Below are 23,275 nucleotides of genomic sequence, written 5' to 3'. Positions count from 1 at the left end.
TGCACACAGCTCTACAGAAGAAGGGGCACAAAGGCCATGGTGGTCGTTGTTTATACAATGGTTTTCAGGGCACTATGGCGTGATGAGAGGCTGGCGTGAAACTCCTACCCTGCTCAGCTCAATACCATCCCTGCCCGGTAAGGGCATACTGTATGGATGTATCGTCCCATCCCCTCATGATCGATTAACTTCAAAAGTTAATCGATCTATCATCTGGAGATACTCTCCCAAGTAATATTCCTAATGGATGGTGAAAATCCATCCATTCTTTCTGAAATGAACTGGTTTATCACTTGACTGGTGGTTCTCAGTTTGTGTCCTGCTTTGCAGACTATTGTGAAAATCACCTTGATGAGCGTGAAGCAGTGACATACTCTAAAAAACACTTGTTAGATGGTGCTGAAGTGAACTGAAACCTGTTGATAAACGGGGGATAGGACAAGAAAACCACAGTAAGCTTTGGGTAATGGGTGGCACTAATGTTAGAGGAGTAGTTCAGTATTGTTGCTTTCTTGGTGAGAGTTAGCTGAGAAGACTGGAAGCAGGAGGGAATAGCAAGCCTGCTTCTGCCCAAAGATGAGTCTGACCACCCAGTAGCCTCCAGTGACAACAAAGCAAGTCACTTGACCTGGCCTACATACAGTCTAAACTCCCTGGTTTTCTAATATGGATGAAAAAAAAAAAAGATCACAAGTAACTAGTTAGTTTTACAGATGCTGGCAGAGGATATGTTTTTCCCTTTGGACAGAGCCAAGCTAGCCGTTTCCCTGTTTGTGGACTTATCACCTGCTGCCTGTAGCTTCATGTCTACAGATGAGAGTGCTACTAATCTTCTCATCTAACTCTCTGCAAATGTATGTGTTACCAAAAATATTGGTTTAAGGGTACATGATTTGTACAAACAATCTGAAATTTAAAGCCAAAAAAACATTGCTATGGTCCTTTGAATGTCTGAGACAATATTCCTACCAACCCTATCAGAGGAACAGTTTGATGGTTTACATTGAATGCACTTGATGTGCTATTAACTTTTCATTAAGTGAACCATTGTTTAAGTGTGTGACTGGATGCTCTGCTGTACCATCATCACCGTAAATAGTGTTGCCTCTGTGTTGTTAGTGGAGTTTAAAAAAATAAAATTCCAGAAAGCGCTGCATCAGATGGGACCGACAATACCAACCTGCTACTTAAACAGCCTTTAATTCCATGAATACATCAGTGGAGGTAAATAAAACCTTGACTACATTACCACAATAGAGATGTTGCTTGATAGTGTTCCGATTGCTTGGTTGTTTTGTGTAAATGTTTGTTTTGGAAAAGGAAGATGGCAGGTGTGTTATTTGTTTGTCTTTGTATTTTCTGCCCTTAATGAAAACAAATGTGATTATTTTAAAAAAGAGACACTAAACCCACAAAGTTTGATTTTTCTACCTTGAAATGAAGAGTTCGGGTGAAGTATCATCGATGGTATTTGGAGGTTTAGGGCTCATCATGCTTGCTAATCATTTTCTTCTGTTTTGTGCCAGAGGAATTAAAGACGTAAGCGCTTTTGTAAAGGACACTTTGCCAAATACTGTTAGCTATTTTAGGGTAAAACTCCCACACACAACAAACTTTGCTGTATGGATTGTTATTTTGAATTTTTCCCTCTTGGCCTCTTCGTGACCCCTGGGTGGGACTTGGGAGCTTCAAGGCTGGCACTCTAAGATCAGTGAGCACTACTGTGTGGATTCAGTGAATGTGTAGAAATCCTTGTAGTATTGCATTGTATGTAATGTATATAATAAATAAAGACTGTATTTTGGTGAGGTTTTCTTAACTACTTACACAGTGATGTTTCTGCCCTCTAATTGCCATATCTATACATATTTCTGAAAGTATAAGAAAACTGCATAACCAAAGTGGAAAAACACTTCCTTTATTTGCAAATTTGAACATGACCGCCAAGATAGTTGACAGTTTACAGCCTCCAGTGTGTCAGACCCCTGCCATTTTCTTACAGCAGAAAACAAATTATAAATACATATAATACGAGTAAAGGTACTTTTGTGAAAATTCATCACTATGATTTAAATGAAAATATAGACATGCAAACACAAAAATGGTTGGATTGGAGTAGCCAAGGTGATGTACTAACTTTTATATAGTTTGAAGTGGAACTAAATATAGATTAACATCTTAGGTGATTTAAAGGTAAGTGCATTTTAAGCATCAGCAACTGTGAGAATGACACCCTTTGCATACTATTTACAGCCTTTGCCGAAGACATGCACAGTTATTGGTACAGCGTCTGTACTTACCAATACCAGTGTTGATCTGCATCTGTCCAGTTTACATTCTTTTTAATAATAGTTATTGGACTGAGTAGTTGGCAGTTTTGTTATATTTTCTAGGAAAAAGTGTCATCCTGATAGCTTCAAAAGTTTATTATCTGGACATACTCTCCCAAGAAACTTTCCTAGTCGATGGAAAATCCATCCATTCTTTCTGAAATGACTTGGTTTACCACTTGACTGGTGGTTCTCAGTTTGTGTCCTGCTTTGCAGACTATTGTGAAAATCACCTTGATGAGCGTGAAGCAGTGACATACTGTAAAAAACACTTGTTAGTTGGTGCTGAAGTGAACTGAAACCTGTTGATAAATGGGGGTCAGGACAGGAACTACTGTTAGCTTTAGGTAATGGGTGGCACTAATGTTTGAGGAGTAGTTTAGTATTGTAGCTTTCTTGACAAGAGTTAGCTGAGAAGACTGGAAATGGGGGAATGGCAAGCCTGCTTCTGTAATAATATTAGTGATATTATTTCTATATTAAAGAAGGCAAAGTGTTCTATTTCTTATTATAATGGAAGGCCAGGGTGGAGAGCAGTAGAGACTCTACTGCAAATAATAGTTATTTTCATGATCAATAGCTGTCAATAATTATTTGGTTCATAATTTAGTTAAAAATTATTTTTTTGTGCAACTATGAGTCCTAAATCCAAAGATATGTGTGGTCTAATAGGTGACTAAGAAAATGAAAGAAAATTGGAGCATGTAATCATTGGGCCTCATTCAAGAACGTTATAAGTACTGTCTGGAGTTTGAATGAAAATGACAAGTTAGATTCAAAGCTCCTAACCTCAGAAAAGTGTGTAATGTGACATAATGAACGCTAGCTATGTGTATTTTATCGAGTGCTCTAGGATAGCAAATCAACAAAATAAATGCCCCTGATTTCAGATATCCAAAGAGGAAAGTCTAGAATCTTTAGCAGCATCGGCAGTGGACTCAAGAGACTGACTAAATCAGTGCTGTTAATACTGTGTCACCTGGGTATCGCACTGTCTCTGAAATAAAGATGAAATGTTGCCTTCACAACACCAACTTTGTGCTCTACCACAGCTCATGACGCTGCTCGTATGAGCGCTCCTGTCCTCTCTGTCGGTGGACTCTGTGTCATGAGGCAGAGAGTTAAAGCACAAACCTAAAGCATAAGAATAAATAATTTTAGGGAATTATCTAAAAGCTAACATGTCGAAACATTTAGCAGGAGTATTAATAAATCTTCAAATATATTATTATTCAAATTGTTAAGTTAACAAACTAATGTCAACATAACTGTGAGGGGTAATTTATATATTTATATGTATTGCTCCAAATGAATGAAATACAGAATTCATTCGTAAAAAGAACTTAAGTAAAATTGAAAAAAAGCTGAGAAATTTAAAAGGTGACTCAGGTTACGACAGGTGTTGAAATTCTATTCATACTTGTAAGACATCTCAAAATACAAGAAAATTGATCGATGGAACAAGTTCTCCACTCATATGCACAACTTTAAAACAAATAAACGAATGTTTTTTGCTGAGGCCCTTTGTGTAATCACATGAATTTTAAGTGAATGAATGACACATATCGAGACAAAATATATTTGGAATATGTCCCCTCCGGCTTTTCATACACCCTACAATCCTATGGTATTTTTGATAAAAGTGTTTCTTATTCCTACAAGTGCATCTGCTTTAAGCATTGTCTGTTCAGTTCTGCAATTTATGAATTATGTTCGTGCTCAGTTTTCCTCATGGCCCACATTCAGTAGTGGAAATCCCCTGGATGCTTTAAAGTGTCCTGAGATGGTTAGGTGGTTACTCTGGAACTGTTGAGGCAGCAGCTGATGCAGTTGTTACCTGTCTGATCTGCTTTTTGAACCTATGGAGCATGTAGTTTGGCCCTGTCTGCATGCAAAAGCTAATGCAAAAAACATCCACACAACTGTTTTTGTAAGAGGGTTTTGAGACTCTCTCAGAATTTTTTGAATGAATGAATATGTGTAATAAATTATACAAACATCTTTGAATTGTGCTCTCAGTGAAGTAAAACTTATATCAAAACAATTTTATAAGCACTTTTGTGTCCACACAATTGATTGGATTTCAAACATGCCTATTACTTTTTCATGTTCAACACATCTGATATTATTGTTTCTTCATCATCAGTGTTTGAATTTTGGCCCTTATTTCCCAGTAATGGATCAAACAGAGCAGGTCAACACCATGAATGTGGTGGTTTAGTACTCATGGGTGTTACTTGTCTAATTACATGTCCTGTCAAGCAATAAGATCCCAGGGTCAGGAGTGTAAGACTAGTTGGTCGGGCTGGCATAGAGTGAGAAGTGTGAATGCTTTTGTTTGTCTGGACTGGAACTGACCAGGTCCTGTTATCCTCTCTTTTCTCTTCTTCTCTTCCTTTGTCCCTGCACCTTACAGGTGGGTGTCCTCCTCATCAAGTATGTCCTCCTTCAGCAGGTTGTCAATGGGGACAATCCAGCTGTCATTGTTGAACTCTCCATTTAACGCCACCTTCTTCTCCTGCATCTCTGGCTGCACCTCCATCACTTCCAGCGTGGGATTGTCATGGTAACCGTTCTCCACAGTGTGCAGCTCCTCTGTAAGGTGTTGCTGCAAAGATTCACAGGACAAAGTCTGTTTCATATTTAATCTGTGTCTCAGACGAGGTAATTTCTAATATAATTTTAAAAAGTAGCTTGAGATCTCTTTCAGTGAATTGGCACTATGGTATGGCTTTTACAGTTAAATAACAATACTACAGTTTTAAGTGTGGATTTGTTAAGTGAATTAAGATTGGTAGAAGATTAACAGAATGTAGCCCATGAAGTGAGATATGGGACATTATTCTAAACTAAAAACCAAGGTTATCAGTTGGCCATTAGATTTAGTTAGATCTGAGTGAGAGATTCAGATTTTCTCATGGTGAGGGATCCTAACAAAAGAGTTGAATGCCTTTAAAGTAAACATTTGGTTTTCTGAAAGTCATTTTTGGGGAGTCTGTAGAGACGCGAGACACGCGCATTTACATTTGTAATAATAATGACATGGTCCCTTTAATGGACTACACAACTGCCACCGCTGTTCAGTTGTGTGGTGCAAGAGGTATTTTGTCCTTACTCTTGTTGAGGGTTAAGGGCAGAGGATGTCACACCTTGTTAAAGCCCTATGAGACAAATTGTGGTTTGTGAATATGGGCTATACAAATAAAATTTGATTGATTGATTGAAACTTAATCTAAATAAGGTGATGCATTACTATTCTATATATCCTTTTGTGACCTAATAATATAAGCTTTCGGTTGAAACTCTTAAACTATTGCATGACATCATTGTCTGACCTCTGTGATATCATATGATGGGGAATAATTTTCTAATCAACACAGACTTCAAGATTGTCTCTCTAGCTCTGTTATATGTGGAGGAATCTTGAAAAAAAACAATCAAAATTTTGACTGTGACTTTCAAGAACGTCTGAAGTGTGTCTTCAAGTGTGACCGACCACTAACCTGGTTCTCATTGTATGACCTGCGGTGGTGAGAGGCACAGATGGCAAGGATAAAGATCATGATGAGCAGAGCTCCACATGAGGCCAGTATGGCTATCAGGGTTTTATTATCTGACGGTTTCTGTAAGTTAAAAATACAAAAAGAGAATGATTTATTTTCACACTGAAGTATCCATAAGTGTCCTGCCTTTAAAGTACACAGGCATTTGAAGCACTAACCATTAAGCTGTTTACATGCACTGAACAAAACATCTCTATGATTGCACTTACCTTGGAGATTTCCTCATAATACTTGGTTATGATGTTGGTTTTCACTGTAAGGGAAATTTGAAGTTATTTGTATGCATTTTCTAAAATATATTTAAACTAGCAAATATGATTTAATGAAGGGACGAGGGGTCTTTACCTTTGCCATTTATTTCCATGCAGTCAAACTGTACTTTGCCATTTTTATGCCTCCATATCAGGGTGCAGTTTCCATCTTGGAAATTTGCCATCAGCTGCTTGCACACCTCCACCAGTTCCTTGTCTTTCTCTTTCTGAGGCTAAAATAAAGACATATCTGTAAAAATCTATGTACATAATAAATTCAACACCACATCACTTATCTTACTTTGCCATAATCAATCAATAACACTGATTAGGTACAACATTAAAAGCAGTAAGCGGTTTTAATGTGGCCAAGGTTAGGGGTGATAGCTGAGGTCATATCTTCCAGTGCTGTGATGTAGCAGCGGTATGGTGCAAAGAAGTCAGATATATCAGGCTGTAGATACACACACAGTATGTGTTACCAGGACTCACACAACTAACTAACACTAACATTAACTAACTCACTAATACAAGATGAACAGAAGTTAACACAAGTCAGTGGAAACTGATCTAAAAGCCATAGCACCATAAAAGGATATGATGGTAAAATATTATTAAATCAATTATTAATAAATTAACTTTTGCACAGTGATTCCCCGTCTTTAAAGTGAAGAAAATTGTATTCAAAAATGTCAAATGAAATGGAAGGCTGCCTCCATGAGCAGGACAATGGCAGTGGCTTGATAAGAGTCTGTGCACGAATTGTTTTTATTATCACGTGTAGTGTTCATGTAAATATAAACTGTTTGAAACACACTTAAAGTCAAACAGAAGAAAACCCTTACCTCAAATCTGCTGTTTAGAGAATACTGTAAAAACGTCAGAAACCAAGTGTCAGTCCAAAGCATCCATGAGTCATTTCTCAATATGTTAATGTAAATAATAATGATAATAATAATAATGATAATAACATCTTTATTTCTATAGCATTTATCTGAACAAGGTTACAAAGTGCTTTACAAAATACATGGGAAGACAACGAAAATAAGAAAATATTACAAACAATGTAAAAAAATCTGCCATTAAAAGGCTTTCCTATAAAAATATGTCTTGAGCAAAATCTTACTGGCAGGCAAAGAAGGAAAGTAAGAGAGGTATGTTGATGAACATTTTTTCATCGTATTTGTTGAAATCCTATTTCACGACAAACTATTTTCTTTGATTTGGATCATATGAAATTATTCGCTGGTGCAAATGTCTTGCACTAGCCGACCTGCCTGCTTGTGCACACCGTACCTATCCCCTCACTACACATGACTGGAGTCTTTACAAGCCAAAGAGGCATACACTGCTGGAGTCAGAGTTAAGAGGTCTTTCATATACAATTACTGGACTTGCAATTTTATCTTTTTCCACATTCTTTCTGCTCTTTTGCACAGTGTTTTGAAGACTCCTTAAGCTGTTGTCTATCCAAGGAGAGGTTTTTACTGGTTTAATTGAAGCAATAGCATCTAAGGTAGATTGGCAGAGATTATCAAACTTGAAATAAAATAGATCAAATGGAGTATTATGTATTAAGCCTTGAGCAGAATTTGCAGAAAATTTTAAAGCACTATTTTCATTTAAGGTACTAGATGATACATTGCTGATAAGCTGTTTTGATGAAGCATGGAACACCTTGTCAAACATGATACAGAGGCGATCAGAGACAAAGATATTTTACACAGCTGTGGAATTGATGCTCAGACCAAGGGTGAAAACTAAATATAGTGTGTGACCATGGTTATGAGTTGGACGGGACTCCATTAAAAGACTGTGATTTAAAAAATCATCAATGTGGATTTCAAAATCACCAAAAGTAATTACTTTAAGTAAAGTAAAGGAAAGCAAACCTGCTGGTTCTATCTCATTGCATGTCTTACCAGAAATATCTTTGGCTGAGGATCTGTGGTGGTGGCAGTAGAGGTTTGCAGTAATGTTGTTTCACTTAGGTTCTCAGGTACAAGAGATCCTGTTGTCAGAGTGGGGTGGGTGATGGTGGTCCCTGGCTTCCCAGTCTCTGTGGTCCTTGATTTTATCTGCCCGTTTGTTGTAACTGGCACAGTTGTTTTCTCTGTGTCTTAGAACAGAAATAACACAGCAACTATAAAAAATATTCACAGATAATGATGTAACCACTTCTGAGCCTAACACTATAGGCAATAGCTAGTTATAGTACACCACAATACACAACTAACAAAACAGAGGAGTTCTGGGTCAAAGTTCAATGGACTGATGACAAAATCAACCTCTATCAAAATGAGTCCGAAACTGCACTGGGTGAAGCCGAGACACTTTGAATTGACTGGATCAGTTCATTGCAAGCTTTTCTAGGTCCAAAAAAGACAGAGCTGATATGATTTTGGCTATATTTCTTAGAAGTAATGCGTTTTATATTGACATGTTCTTCAAAATTAAGTTACGAATCAGATGTGATACCAAGGTATCTGGCTTTAGATTAAGTATTGCTTGCGAGTGGACCCACTAATGGTTGTATTTTGCCTGCTAGAAGGTCAGGGCCAAAATGATTACTTTTTAACTTAGTTTAGCTGCAGAAAGTTAAAAGACATCCATTGGCTCAGCTGATGGCATGGCTTGCTTAAAATAATTTGGAACGCAGCATGAAGTAAGGGAAGTGTTTTTTATGACAAACAAGCTTGGGCCAATGGCACCTGTAACCTCTTTTAGAAGTGAAGTGGGTATAATATCTGTAGGACCCCAAGAAGGGAGTTTATAGTTTAGTTTAGTTTAGAGTGCATGTGAGACACAGAATGATGAGTTCAGGAAGAGAAATTTGATGAAAATTAAAGGTAGGGTTGGAAAGTTGATGACAATTTTTTTCATCGTATTTGTTGAAATCCTATTTCACGACAAACTATTTTCTTTGATTTGGATCATATGAAATTATTCGCTGGTGCAAATGTCTTGCACTAGCCGACCTGCCTGCTTGTGCACACCGTACCTATCCCCTCACTACACATGACTGGAGTCTTTACAAGCCAAAGAGGCATACACTGCTGGAGCCAGAGTTAAGAGGTCTTTCATATACAATTACTGGACTTGCAATTTTATCTTTTTCCAAATTCTTTCTGCTCTTTTGCACAGTGTTTTGAAGACTCCTTATCTATCTCATCTATCCAATGAGAGGTTTTTACTGGTTTAATTGAAGCAGGATGAATGATGTATGTTGTTGCTGAATTGTTGGCTGAGTAGAGATGGAATAATTGGGCTTTATTGTCACTGTGGCACATTCCTTGACTACCCAACCAGGTATGTTGTCAGGACCTGCCGCTTTCCGTGGGTTGACTCTGGCAAGGATCCTCCGTGTGTGCTCCAAGTCTTGCTACGAGATGGCCGGGCCTCCCCAATTGCTGTAGTATTGGATGCTTCAAAACGGGCAAAGAAATTATTGAGCCTGTCAGGAAGTGAGGCATCACTGTCATCAGTTTTCTGCCTGGTCTTGAAGTCCGTCAGTGCTTCAACACCCTGCCCCATCCGTCTGGTTTCCCCCTGTGTCGCAGAAGTGGCTGTGTATTCTGCACGTGTAGGCTCTTTTCGCTTCCTTGCTCCCATGACCTAGCTGAGTATAGTGCACCGCTGTCCCCCAACCTGTAGGCAACATCACAGGCCTTCAGTAGGGAACACATCTCAGATGTCATCCACGGCTTCTCATTGCTCTAGCACAGTGATCCTCTGTACATTTAGCAATATAGCTGGTGATTGACTCTGCATACTCCTCAATGTCTATGTGGTCATTGCAGGAGGCTGCTGTCCTGAATATCTCCCAGTCCCTGTGCAGAAAACAGTCCTGTAGTGCTGAGGCTGCTCCATCTGACCAGACCCTTATCTGTCTTTTCCCTGCTCTCACACATTTGAGCAGTGGTCTATATGCAGGTGTTAGCATGATAGAGAAGTGGTCAGAGTGGCCGAGATGGGGGCGGGGGGCTGCCTTGTAAGCCTGTGCGGTGTCGGTATAAAGTCTAGCCTGTTATCTCCCCTGGTTTTAATTGAGGGAAATACAGACTTTAAGCCGGAATGGTTGAAGTCCCCTGCAATCACCATAAAACTGTCCAGCTGTTTGGTCAGTAGCTCACTGATGGCATCGTCGAGGCCTTCCAGTGCTTCATTAGCATTTGCTTTGGTACAAGCACTTGGGGCTATGTAATCAGCTACAACCAACACACTGGTAAATTCCCTCGGCAGGTAGAACGGCCGCCATTTCATAATGAGGAATTCAACCAGTGGCGAGCAGTGTTTATCGGCTACTGTAGCGTTTTAGCACCAGTCCTTGTTTAAATAGACACACAGTCCACCACCACGGGCCTTTCCACAGCTGGCTACCTCTCTGTCCACGCGGGAACAGTCATTCACTCCATCTGTATCACCGCATCCGTAATCTTATCATGTAGCCATGATTCAGTAAAGACATACACACAGCAGTCCTTCATCTCCTTACGTGTATTCCTCAGCAGACGCAGCTCATCCAGCTTGTTGTTGATGGAGCGGACATTTGAGAGCATAAGGGACGGTACTGCTGGCCTGGGGGGGGTTGGCTTTCAGACTAGCGTGTATGCCGGACCTCTTCCCTCTTTTCAGCCTTCTCTCACAGCGCTTTTGCTTCCTCCCCTCCCGTGAGGCAGAGCGTCAGACAGCCGTTATACTCTAGAAACTCGTCTAAAGTTCCGACATTATGTGGTCTGATTCAGTTATATGCATGTAACTCATTGGATGATATTTCTGCTTTTCAGTAGGGCAGGTATCCTAAACAGACAGCCAAAGCAACCAAAGACCCTTTCAGGGTGAAGAGATGTAATATTCTGTACTAAGAAGCAAATAAAACATACCCAGGATATCTTTTCATTATCTGGCCCAACTGAACATCGGCATTGTTTTTCTACCTGGCTTTGGGTGCATTCAGGTGGAGGCCAAGAGTTGATAATTATAAGCAAGATTGTCAGAACCATTGATAAAGTACAAAGTATGATTTGAAAATAAAGGCTGATACCTGTTTATGCAACATCCAAAAGTTATGAAATAGTGTCACTGTTGTCAGCACAGTTTATAAGGGACATCAAATAAGTGTAGTTTAAAATAACAAGAGAGTTATGGTAAGGGTCTACGTCTACACTTCCTTACATCTTCAGAAACAAACCTGACAAGTTGGAAGTTTATCAGATGAATGATTGAGAAAGTTCAAGGACAGTCAGATGGATTTACAGCCTCTCAAAGTTTGACATTAACCCTCAAGACATCATCAAGTCAGTAAGAATGTTATTATCTGGAATATGTGTAATTTACAGGAAAACTTACCTCCTTCACTCGTCTTGGTAATGGCTGAATGAGTTTGTTCTGTTGTAGGATATGTTGAGACCTTTGGGATTTTTAATGTTACCGCATGGTAAGGACTTGTCAGCATGTATGTACTTGTTGACGGCTCAGTCCTGGAGTTTGTACTAGCTACAGAGGCTTTTAAAGTATTATGGTATCCCACTGATATGCTGCCACTGTCAGATGTTGCAAGTGGTATAGTTGTTGCAACTGTTGCAAATGTTGTAGCTGTTGCAACTGGTGTTGTAGCCTTTGGGGGGCTTAAGGTAGCAGCAGGAACACTGGAAGGGGCACTAGAGATGCTAATGTGAGATGATAATGGGTTGTTTATGGTGGAAGATTGGGGTTGTGTTTGGGTAGAAACACGAGGCTCTGCAGTCGTAATCTTAGCAGTATTGTTTGCCATGGTGACTGTAACTGTTGCCTGTGTCTGGACAAGTTTGGATGATGTGCCTCCACCACTAGTAAACGATGGCCCATCTGTGATAGAAGGAGGACTCGCTGAATTGTTGTGTGCAAATGCACTGTGAAATAGGATGCCTAAGGAGAGAGGAAAAAACACAAAAGATTACCACATTAGCACATTGCTGAATGGGTAGGATGAAAACAAACCCATCCCTGTCAAGGACAGCATCATATTCACTTCACTTTATATGAACCCATTTTTATTGGGAACAGTGCTGGAAGCTTAAAACAAATTCAACAATTGTCTAACATTACAGTTGTCTCTTAGCATATCCATCAGTTACATAATTCACATGGAGTGGTGTTTGTGTCTAACTTCAAGTCCAGTATTACCCCTTAGATAGCTCTGTTATTGGTGTCCACCCTTCCTGAGGGAAATATCTGGTTCTCTAATGGCTTCACATGCTCTATAACCACAGTAATTTTTTTTACAGTCGTTTCTGTTTTATAGCTGCTGCTGCTGTGTGTTTTCTGGAGGCTGTGCGGTGAGGAATGTGTAGGTGAGCTAAAAGCACTGGTACTGATAGCAGCATGACCAGTGATTGGTGCCATCCGCTTAGAAAAACAGATATGTCAGTGACAGCTCAGGTCGGTGGGGGTCACACGTCACACAAGAGGAGGATGAACAAGAGGGAAAAGATTTTAAACAAATCTTGAAGACTCTGAAGAAATTGCAAATGGTCTGTATTTATATAGCGCTTTTCTAGTCTTGAGGACCATTCAAAGCGCTTTACAGTTTTTTGCCATTCACCCACTCATACACACATTAATACAGTGCATCTATTGGCAGCCCTTTTTCTATGAGAACGGCAAATGGGTAATTCAGGGTTCGGTATCCTGCCCAGTATCTCACCCCAACCACTTACTATTTCTATACGCAGGAATGTATCATCTTCAGAAAAATACACTGAACTTATTCATCATATGATTATCATATGAACAACCCAGCACTAAACTAAGGCACTCTAAAGAAGTAGAGGAAGAGGCTGATAAAGGCAATGTATGCTAGTCTACAAAAGTGTTTTGCTGTTTACATTTGATTCATTTGAAAAAAATCTCAAAAGAAGCAGCACGTGTTGGGTCTTAAACATACAATGCCAGGTGCCTTGAGATTATGTACATTATGATTTGAAGCTATACAAATAAAATTGAATGGAAAAATGGAGTATAAATCAGAACACTCCTTGCACTATCCTGATGCATTCACATGCTGAGGGAGTCATAGCTCAACACTTTGTTACAATGAGCCGACCCTGATAAAATCACCCCTATGTTACATGATATTTTAGGGGTATATTCTATTATAATTTAAATCAGTATATTTTTCACAATAGTTCAATTGAAAGAAAATAATACATGCTGCCAGCCTCGCCACCATCAGTGTCAATCCCCCCCCTACTCTTCACGAGAGCACGCAGTTTGCTCCAGTAGGTAATTTGTAAGGTAGATAAGGGGGGATACCATCCCCTTCAAACAGAAATGATTAAAATTCTCCACTCAACCATCCTACCATCCCCTTTGAGAGACAGAGCTGCGCTGCAGTTAGAATTTGATAGTGCTGGTGCAGAGCAGGAGGTCAGAGTAGAAACGTGGCTGGAGGAAAGAATGACATCAAATATCACATAGGAAAAGAATAGCAATCATTTTTGAATAACAGAGAAAATGTCACTCAAATCCTTATTTTACTGTGTTCAGCGGGCAGGCAGGCTTTAGCATAAACTTAGTAGATACCACTGTCATTGTGTGCAATAATGCAACAAGCATAGAGTTCTCTACTGAAGGTGCGTCGAGCCCCTCACCCCTCTGCAAATTTCCCCATTGTGGGACCAATAAAGGACTTTGTATCTTATCCACCCTGACTGATCAGCTACACAATTTATCATCAGGATATACCCTCCCAAGTTATGTTCACAACAAGTTTTGGGAAAATCCATATTGTTTAGGACGACTTTGCAGAGGTACGACATTGGGAATAAACATTTCTAAGAATATCTACAACTTAGATCATCCATTCAAATGAAAATTATCATCAAATCAATTGACTTAGATCTTCCTCCCTCAACTCTACAGCTCATCACCATCCCCCAGAATAATATCACAATCAGATAAAACACTGTCCATACCATCAAGGAAATGGGAATCCGATTTATCCATCACTCCTGATGCTGACTTATGAAGACAAATTTGCAAAAACATCTATTTCATGACCAATAATGCTTTCCTACAACTCATACTTCACAGAATCCACCTCACCAACCAAAAACTAAAATGGGATTACACCGGAAAACTATTCACTTCGCACACACAATAGCCCCGATAGTTATATTCACGCCACCTGGCACTGCACACCGATTGGACTCTTGGAAAGAGGTCATAGAATTACTTTAGGTTAGGTTAGGTTAGGTTACTTTATTTGTACCCATTGGTAGAAAAAGAAAAGGCATCCATCCGAAACACAGTTAAAAATTATAACACACTGACAGAAGACAAGACCACAAAAATCATGACAAAAAGTGCTAAAATGCTTCACTGTCAATTGGATAAGTTGCGTAGGAGGGTTGTTTGCCAAAGCAACCGCCTCAAAATCTCTTCGGGTTTCCGATTAAGTCTGTAGGGGGCAGGTGAATTGGCAAAGAATATACTGGAAAAGTCACATGAAAAGATGAAGACCAGATACGACCAGCAGGCTAAGACCAGAAGGCTTCCTTTCCAAGCAAAGTGCAGTGGTCCTTGTTCTGTGGTGCATCAAGTCTCTGATTTAAAATATTTGACTGAAACCCCTGGCTGTAGAAAATCTACCAAACTATGTTTTCAGTGTAGCAGGGCTCGTCTGTTTATAGTATTTATAATTATCTTTAAATAAAAACAGCTTATAAATCATCTACAAACCTACATCTTCTATAAATTACACAATTTGTTAAAGCAACAGTTGAAATTTGCGGTAGAAAACTCAGAGAGAGAGAGAGAGAGAGAGAGAGAGAGAGAGAGAGAGAGAGAGAGAGAGAGAGAGACGACCTCACTGTTTTAGCTCTACCTGTTTTGATTCTGTGGCAGTGGAAAGGGCAGAAGTGGAGATTGTTTGCGATGGATTGTTGCAGGGCCGGTTGAAAAATTCTGAGACAAATTTGTATAGACTAAACATTTAGATACTGCTAAAGGAAAATATATTAATCAAACTAATCAACAGCTATCCATTACTCATTTCAAATCCTGCACAACATTATAAAGAGCATGACATAGACGTTGGAGATTCTGAGCCAATTAAGCAGCGTTTTAATCGCGTGTTAGAGGCGAAGAGGAAACAGTTGGAGGCAGAGGTTCAATATATGCTGGGAAACAAAATTGCTGAGCCTTGTTCATCTAACTGGATCTCTCCATGTCTCCTAGAAGCCAAATGATAGTTTTAGGCCTTGCACAACTTTCGGGTTACAATATCAAAGAGAAGAAGAACCATTTAGTGTTTAAATGAAACAGGCTGATGTTTTTACATCCAAGCTTCCTTGGATGGAGGATTGCATCGATCAGGTGAGTTCAGCAAGATTTGTGAGTAAATTTGACCTACTCTAGGGATACTGGCAAGCTCCTCTTAATAAAAGGGCCAGGGATGTTCCAGCCTTCATTACACTCACAGGCCTGTTTTCATACACAGTGGTGCCAACATTTCAAAGATTGATGAACCATGTTGTTTCTGGTCTTAGTGGTTGTTTTGTGTATTGAAATGTATCTTTGACAGGTTGGTCTGGGCACATTTGACAATAAATCTTGCTAAATGTGAGTTTGCTAAGGCCACTGTGACCTACCTTGGTAAGGTTGTGGGCCAAGGCCAAGTCTTTCCAGTCCAGGCAAAAATTGGGGCTGTTTTCTCCACTACCAAGAAAGAGCTGATGCATTACTAGGGATGGTAGGCTACTACCGTAGCTTTTGTAAGAACTTTTCAACTGTAATCACACCATTGACCGACCTGTTAAAAGCCAAAGTCATTACATTTAGTCTGAACATTGTCAGAAAGCTTTACAGAGTGTGAAAGCATTGTTGTGTTCAGCTAAAGTGTTGGAGGCTCCACGACAGGAATGTGAATTGTGGAACTGTTCTGCTGCAAAAGAATGTAAAGGGAGAAGACTGCCCTGTAAGTTTCTTCACAAGAAAACATAACAAACACCAGTGCCAACCATTCAGTTGTTGAAAAAGAGATATTGGGGCTTGTTTGGGCTCTGCAGCACTTTGATGTTTAATTTGGCTGTGGGGTATCTCCCTTGGTGGTTTTTACAGACCATAATCCCCTCACCTTTTTGAAAACCCTGCTGAACCCTAACCAGAAGCTGATGAGATGTTTGCTGCCTTTACACATATAAAGGAGGCTGAAATAGTGTTGCAGATGCGCTGTCCTGTGCTCCAATATATCATTAGTTCCATGTGCTTGATGTCTTAACCGAGGAGTGTCACCATGTTGAGCATTAAGTTACGAGCATATTAGAGTGATTTCAAAATAAAAGGCGAACTTCCTGGAGATGGGACGTCACATTTGTAAAGTCTGTGAATGCAGGAATGAATTAATGAGGTAACTAATGATTTAACTAATTAATTAATTAAAATACAGAAAATGAATTGAACCATATGAAGTAATGATAAATAATAATACAATTAATGATACAAATTTCGAACTCCCTTGATGACACTCCTCTGGGATCCAGCTCCTTCATCACCAAGCACATATCCTCTTTCCTCACGCGCAGTCCATGTTATTTGCAATTTGCGTACATCCACCGATATTTTTCGGGTTTTGTTAACCATCATATTTTTTCTTTCTCTATATCTCTTCCCAGGCTCTGTACAAAGTGGCAACAACATTTAATACCTATTTTATTAATCAGATTGAAAAATTGACTCAGAACCTCTGAATATGTGTGAATTACAATATCATTCCCAAAAATACTAATGCTCCAATTTTGATAAGGTAATCATGATTATCTCCTCCCTAATTGTTCTAGAGCAAAGGATGTATTTGTAATGATAGTGTTATTAATGACTAATACACATGTGCTCACGTGATTGTGTTTTTTATTCTAGTTTTTTTTACAAACACCTGGAACCAAAACTCTGGTTAGCACATTGTTATTAGTAATTATAGACCGACTAGGAAATAAAACTTACAAAACACAAAAAATTATAATCTGGTGTAAACATGTTGGTGTACCCCAAGGCTCTGCTTTGGGCACTGTTATTTAGTCTGTATATAAGTGACTTGACCGTATGACAGAATCAAATTTAATTTAGTTAATTTTAGATACATAAGGAATAACTTAAAAACTAAGGCTGCAAAATCAAACATTGTTCTTTCACACGTACACTACTGTATTACCATATGGACACTGACAAGGGAAATCACATCACAACCAGTACAAAGACTTAAAAATCAGGTTTTGAACATTTTGTATCAAATGCTTATCCTCACTGTAAAAAGGAAATTTGGAAAGCATTATTAAACATGAAACCAAATCATCTACCAGAGCTACTGCCAGAGGGGACTGGGAAAACAGTAAACATGTTCAAAAACATCCCCTATGTCGCAATGTTTAAGATTCAGCTAGATTTACTCCCTGATCCGGATCCGCAAGAAAATGTTATGGGTTCTTCCCTGACCCACACTGCATCCGTCCACAAAGTTTTGTGGTAATCCGTTCTGTTGTTTTTGTGTAGTCCTACAAACAACCAACAAATGGACAGGGAGTGAAAACATCTTCGTGGCGATAATAATTGTTAATTTATTGTGGATTTATTGTTGATATAGACCTAAACTTACCAGCATTATCAGCATCTTTCGTGACATCAGAGATGGAGATAGAGGTTGAGGATGATGGAACTGCTGTGAAAAAACAATATAAAATAGTAATATAAATCTGCTTTTAAAAATTTACTTAATAAGCTATATTTTCAGCACCAGCAGCATGGCAAATTTAATTCATAAACACTGACATTGCAGAAAGTGGATGATGGGAATATGTCTATAATTCAATTCAATTCAGTTTTATTTGTATTGCGTCAAATAACAACAAACTTTATCTCAAGGCACTTTACATAGTATAGGTTTAAAACACATGCCTTACCAGCTTTTTGTGGGACATTACCATGGTCTGCACCAGGAGTAGAGGAAGTTGCTGTACCTGATATGAAAAATGAATAAATCAACTGACGTAATTTTTTTAATAAAAAATATTTTTAAACCCCCCTTCTAACAGTTTGGGCTGTGTTTACTGGAACCTGTGACACTTTTTAAACCATTTACTTTAATAGTGCTCCTGTAAAGTGGATAAAAATAGTTAATTGTTAGTTATCTCTTTAATGCAGAGACCAAACTGGGCCTATTCCTGCCTACATTTCTATTATTGTGTTAAATGCTTCATAACAACAGATGTTACCATCACAGCTTCATTATATAATTATAGATAATGGCAAAGAAGGTAATGATAGCTGGTGGCTTAAATTGAAGAAGCCCATTAAATGAATGAATCATAAAATCATTAACTTAAATAATCCTGTACTCAAAGTAGGACCGTGATGAACTGTCCAACCTATCCAGTGTGTGGGTATATACCTGCATACCAGTTGCCTACGGGTTGTGCTTAAGGACCAAGCCTCTCGGCCAATGTGAGCTGGGATCGCATTTAGCCATCAGGCAGCTCTGGACTCCAGCTCTGCTAGCATGTTAGCAACTGTATCATTAGTTTAAACATGATAGGGGACTAAGGCTAATGAGGCTAATTCTCTCCTGTGGTTTAGTGCCAACGTTACATGCATTCAAAATTTAGCTTTTATACTTACATACCTTTATCTTCTTGCCTCTTCACTTTTTCAAGCCTCTTCCTTGTTTCATTTGTCATGGCCAGACAAATACCTCCTTTTTTTGTCACACATATTACGGGGGTTGGTCTGTCGTTTGATTGACCTGCGCTTGTGGGTGATGTCGCCTGTAGTGACTGTGTGAAGCCCACACACAGTCGACAGCCAATCAGTGTTGCAAATTGGTGAAAAAAGACACTAGCCAGATTATCCTGACCATTGTCATGACTATTGTTTGCCTAATGCTGTGCAAACACATCCAGCACACCTCTTTTTGTTTCTGACTGCACATCTTAATTTTACAACAATGTTAATTATTTATTTTATGTTCTGCATTCTAATGGCTGAGAAAAAAATGTGTCCATGGCAAAAATGATTTGCCAGTCCCGTCACTATTTCCTTGCTGTTTGCTCTTTCTCTTTCTGATAACACAAATTTGTCATGTATATACTCTACTTGGATGTGGACTTTAATGTTGCTATCTGACCAACACTAATATTTGAATAGGAATCCTTATCATTTCTACTGTCCAGCCCACATAACATAGCACATTAATTGCCATGACAACATGTATTTTTGACATTCGGAATAGTTATAATTGGGAGATTTGGTCCATGAACTGTCATAAATGTCTTATTGTTGGTTTTTGGGGTTTTAAACCTATTTATCTCACATAGCTTTAGCTCTTGCATACTTTAACAATAGTTCATCTGACATAGTAATGTCTATCTATGTCTGTGACAAAAAATGTGGATAGGTCATACAGAATACAAATTTGTTATTTATTAAAATAATAGACATCTATTCTTTCTCTCAAGTGACTACGGTCAACGTCATTTTTAATACTAACCCTAACCAAACTACCAGAAACACAAATTCAGGACTCTTAAAAAACTGGATATAGTCTGTACAAAGCAAAAAGCAAAATATATGATTCACTTCAAACTAGTGATAAAACACCAGTATAATCATCAGAGTAAGTGTTATAGGCCTATAACATCTGTCACCATGTATGCTGATTATCCAGTGGCTGTGTGTGGCTGTAATGTAGTTGTGTCAAGGTCTAAAAACACAGCATGGGGTAAGGGCCATTGTTCTCTAGCCATGGAGTCAGGCAAGAATTGTTCACAGCACAGTGGAAACAGGCTGTGGTCGTGGGTGTGGTGTTTCCAAGTTATTGTGCATTGCATCCTGTCCTGCTCACAATAAATAGAGGAGGACAAGAAGATAAAGTCCTGAGACTGAAGATTTTGGCAAAACGCCCAGTACAGTCGGTACAGTGCTCCACCAGCCTTGACCTCTACTATGCAAAAAATTGATTGGTATTTAATTAATTTAATTAAATTAATTTAATGATTTATTATTTATTAAATTATTAAATTAATATTGTAATATTAAAATTGGATGATAATTACTACGTGTAGTGATGAACCCAATTCTTTTTCTGATTTGTTTTCCAACCAATCTCATACTTTCTCTTTTGGCAGCAGTAGCAGATGTTTTCAAAGAAATAGCTATAAAACGCCACTGTGCAAGACCTGCTCTGCAGTTAGTCTGTCTGTATATATTCATTCACTTTCAAACATACTACTTATTATAAGATTAAAAGAGATTAAAAGGACAGCAAAAATCATTGATCTGATCACTTAGCTTTGTGTGCTTGGCATCAGTGTGTGTCAAAACCAGTTGTCATCTTTCTGTTTGTTGTTTTTACTTGGATATGCCCTGACCAATAAAACCACCACACACACACACAATTTGCTCAGAGTTAAAGGGAAAATAGAAAGTCTCTTAAAAGCTCTTAAAGGCAGATGCATGGGGGAAGTTCAAAGAAATAATGAAAATGGAAAAAATGAAAATAAGGAGGAAAGGGGAGGAGAGGAGTGAGAAGTCACTGTATGAGCGAGAGGAGGAGAGTGAAGGTCCATGATGGTACCAGTCACAGGCATGATTAATGGAAACCTGGATATGCAGCATGCCATGCTGGGTAGAGGTACAGAGTGAGAGTTTACAGAAGAGATGAAGGCTGTTTATCTGGAGCATCAGATAGTGATAAAACATTTGGCTTTACAGAGAGCAGAGATTCCTCCCTAAAATAAATCTACGTCCACATGCCAGCTATGCCTAGCCCTTATAACAACCTCCACTGCGTCTAGTTGTGACATAAGGTGCCTCAGACCTACAGGGGTCATCGAATTGACCCCAGGGAGGCTGGACATTGGAGCTGCACAGTAATTTCATTCCCAAGGTTTTGAAGAGTAGGAAAACAGTTTATTGTATAAATGACAGAGAAATCAGTTGTTTTTATACTCTTGTTTAAAATCGTATCTTTTCCCCAGTTAATTACAGACCATACCGCAAAATGTGAATTAGTTCAGTAGTTTTTATGTTTAGTTTTTTTTGTTTATCTCTTCTTACATCAGATCTCAGAACAATGTTCTACAGATCAGATATTGCCTGTTTGCATACATTTTGTGATTTACTGCCCACTTTCAGCAATTTGCATGCATTGTAAATTTTCTCTGATGAGCATTCTGACAGTCGGTAAGTGAGATACACACACACAAGAGGAGGGGGAATAGACACATATAGTGAGTCAGAGAGAAGTAAGAAAATTAACATCTCATGGCATGCTGAGTAGAATGGGAAAACAGAGTTTTTCATCAAGATTGGACGGACTCTGACCAAATAGATGTTTCAGCTCAAATAAAGTCCCACTGGCATGACTGTGACTACTTTCATACATATTTTATACAATTCACACTGCAAAAGAGCGACTTGACAAAACAAGTGGAGCTTTTAGTTCAGAGGATTCATTTATTCTTTTACGCATAGGTTAAGGAAAAAGAAGATAATTAATAGGACTCAGACTGCCAGAGACCCTGGTTGCACTAGTTGTGGTGCTCTTTCTCAAGTAGCATCTTCTTACTTTTATTACATACTTTGTGTTTTTTTTTTCTTCTTCTTCTTCCACATTTTAAACAGAAATTTGAGAAAACTGAAATAATGAAACAAAAAAACCAACCAAATCAAGCTCCCAATAAAAGTGAATTACAAGAAAATGGGTTAAATAAGTTTGCGTGAATTTACACCAGGCTACATGCAAAGAGGTAATGCCTCTCCCCAACTTCTCACTCTGACACTTACTTTTTTATAATATCCTGTACTTTTACATAGGATTTAGTAGGATATAGAATGGACTTTTGAAGTTGTTTTGAGAGTACTTTAACATAAGAAGAATTTTAGTACTTGTTCTCTCACTGTATAAGACCTACATTTCTCACATACTGCTGTAATACATATACTCAAGTAAAACACAAGTCTGAGATTTAAAAAATTAAACATCTGAATTTAAAAAATGATTATTCTCCCATGTGCACTTGTTGCTGCATCACACTTTTTATGTTTGCATTGCAGTGCAGTGCAGCTGGTGCTGCTGCGCACAAAGACTTTTCTTTCTCTTTAAAAATAAGACCACACAAGAAAATTATTAAAAAATCTAAAAGAAGATTTCGAGTTCATGCAGGAAAAATATGAAAACCTATGGACATGGATTCATGAAATTTTAATCGACTCACTGAGTGAAAGCATCAACCTCATGATCCTCATTGTCGCTCTGGTCCTGTTTCTGCTCCCTTCTTCTCCCAGATGCATTCCTGCAGCGTTGCTCTACAATCCTTTACTTTGTATTAGGAGCTTTTAAAAAATAAAAAAACGTCCTGTCACGTCGTTCTCCTTGAATTCGTATATTGAGCAAATGATTTAGCCTAACGCATTATTTTCTTCTTCCTCTTCTTTTAAACTGAAAGCCAAGAATGCTTTGTCTCTGCTGCTTTTTTTCCTCCTCTCTGGCCAGAGTTTGGGAATTCGGTAGAGGAGTGTTTCTTTGGTTTCCTTGGCTGCACCGTTGTTCCTCACTGTCTCTCAACCCCCTCTCTCTCCCTCAATGGCTTACTGCTGAATTGTGCAGTTCTCTCTCATGCAGTGTGTTCAGCTGTTAGCTGCCAGTGTAGCAGACCAGGAGCACTGATCCCTGCTCTTATCATGAGAAAACAGGGGCAGACCCAGTATGGTCCAATCCCACAGCTCTCTACTCAGCTACTCTACACTTTCAATAACAATAGAAACCTTTTAGACAATATGTTGTCCTGGTTTGGATTCTATTCTAAAATGGTCCATCACTCAAGAACAGGGGTTGAAGTCGCATCAGCACTATAATGTTGTTTTATCATTGGAAAGACTTGCTTAGATAAACAGTCAGGATGTCAACATTTTTACTCAAATACTGGCTTTACTATATAAAAATAATAAAGTTACAATTTATAGTCTCTTGTCCTCCTGTTTTTTAACTATGACCTTAACTTGGACACCAAACAAGAATTTATTAAACATGGACTGTATTCAGAAACTTGAAAGACCAAATCTGGACTTGCACATTGACTGTGAAGCCTCGACATATGGA

At 38.7% G+C, this 23,275-nt stretch overlaps 1 protein-coding gene across 2 annotated transcripts; it reads right to left on the bottom strand.

The window, feature by feature from the left end:
• Nucleotides 1–3,562: 3,562 nt before the first annotated feature.
• On the bottom strand, nt 3,563–22,857 carry podxl (podocalyxin-like). 2 transcript variants are annotated; one of them, XM_034578710.1, is made up of 9 exons: nt 22,392–22,857; nt 11,494–12,051; nt 8,067–8,263; nt 6,990–7,013; nt 6,239–6,371; nt 6,109–6,146; nt 6,052–6,075; nt 5,834–5,953; nt 3,563–4,938 (listed from the first exon to the last, which is right to left on the bottom strand). In XM_034578710.1, the coding sequence occupies exons 1-9, from the start codon at nt 22,465–22,467 to the stop codon at nt 4,741–4,743; spliced, it is 1,368 nt and encodes a 455-aa protein (XP_034434601.1). In that variant the 5' UTR covers nt 22,468–22,857; the 3' UTR covers nt 3,563–4,740. The 2 variants fall into 2 exon arrangements, with proteins under 2 accessions (XP_034434601.1, XP_034434602.1); XM_034578711.1 differs by lacking the exon at nt 6,052–6,075 and having other exon boundaries at nt 3,564–4,938; nt 6,103–6,146; nt 6,239–6,377; nt 22,392–22,855.
• Between the last annotated feature and the right edge of the window lie 418 nt (nt 22,858–23,275).

This window comes from Hippoglossus hippoglossus, chromosome 23, assembly GCF_009819705.1.
Source record: "Hippoglossus hippoglossus isolate fHipHip1 chromosome 23, fHipHip1.pri, whole genome shotgun sequence".
NCBI lineage: Eukaryota > Metazoa > Chordata > Actinopteri > Pleuronectiformes > Pleuronectidae > Hippoglossus > Hippoglossus hippoglossus.
Note: the sequence above shows the minus strand (reverse complement) of the source record. Positions and strands in the feature narration are given on the sequence as shown.

Coding starts and splice junctions, on each gene's coding strand:
- podxl (XM_034578710.1), bottom strand. CDS start 22,467: ATGCATCTGGGAGAAGAAGGGAGCAGAAACAGGACCAGAGCGACAATG. Junction 6,147..6,238: donor CATGGAAATAAATGGCAAAG/GTAAAGACCCCT, acceptor TTTCCCTTACAG/TGAAAACCAACATCATAACC. Junction 6,076..6,108: donor CCAAGTATTATGAGGAAATC/TCCAAGGTAAGT, acceptor GAGATGTTTTGT/TCAGTGCATGTAAACAGCTT.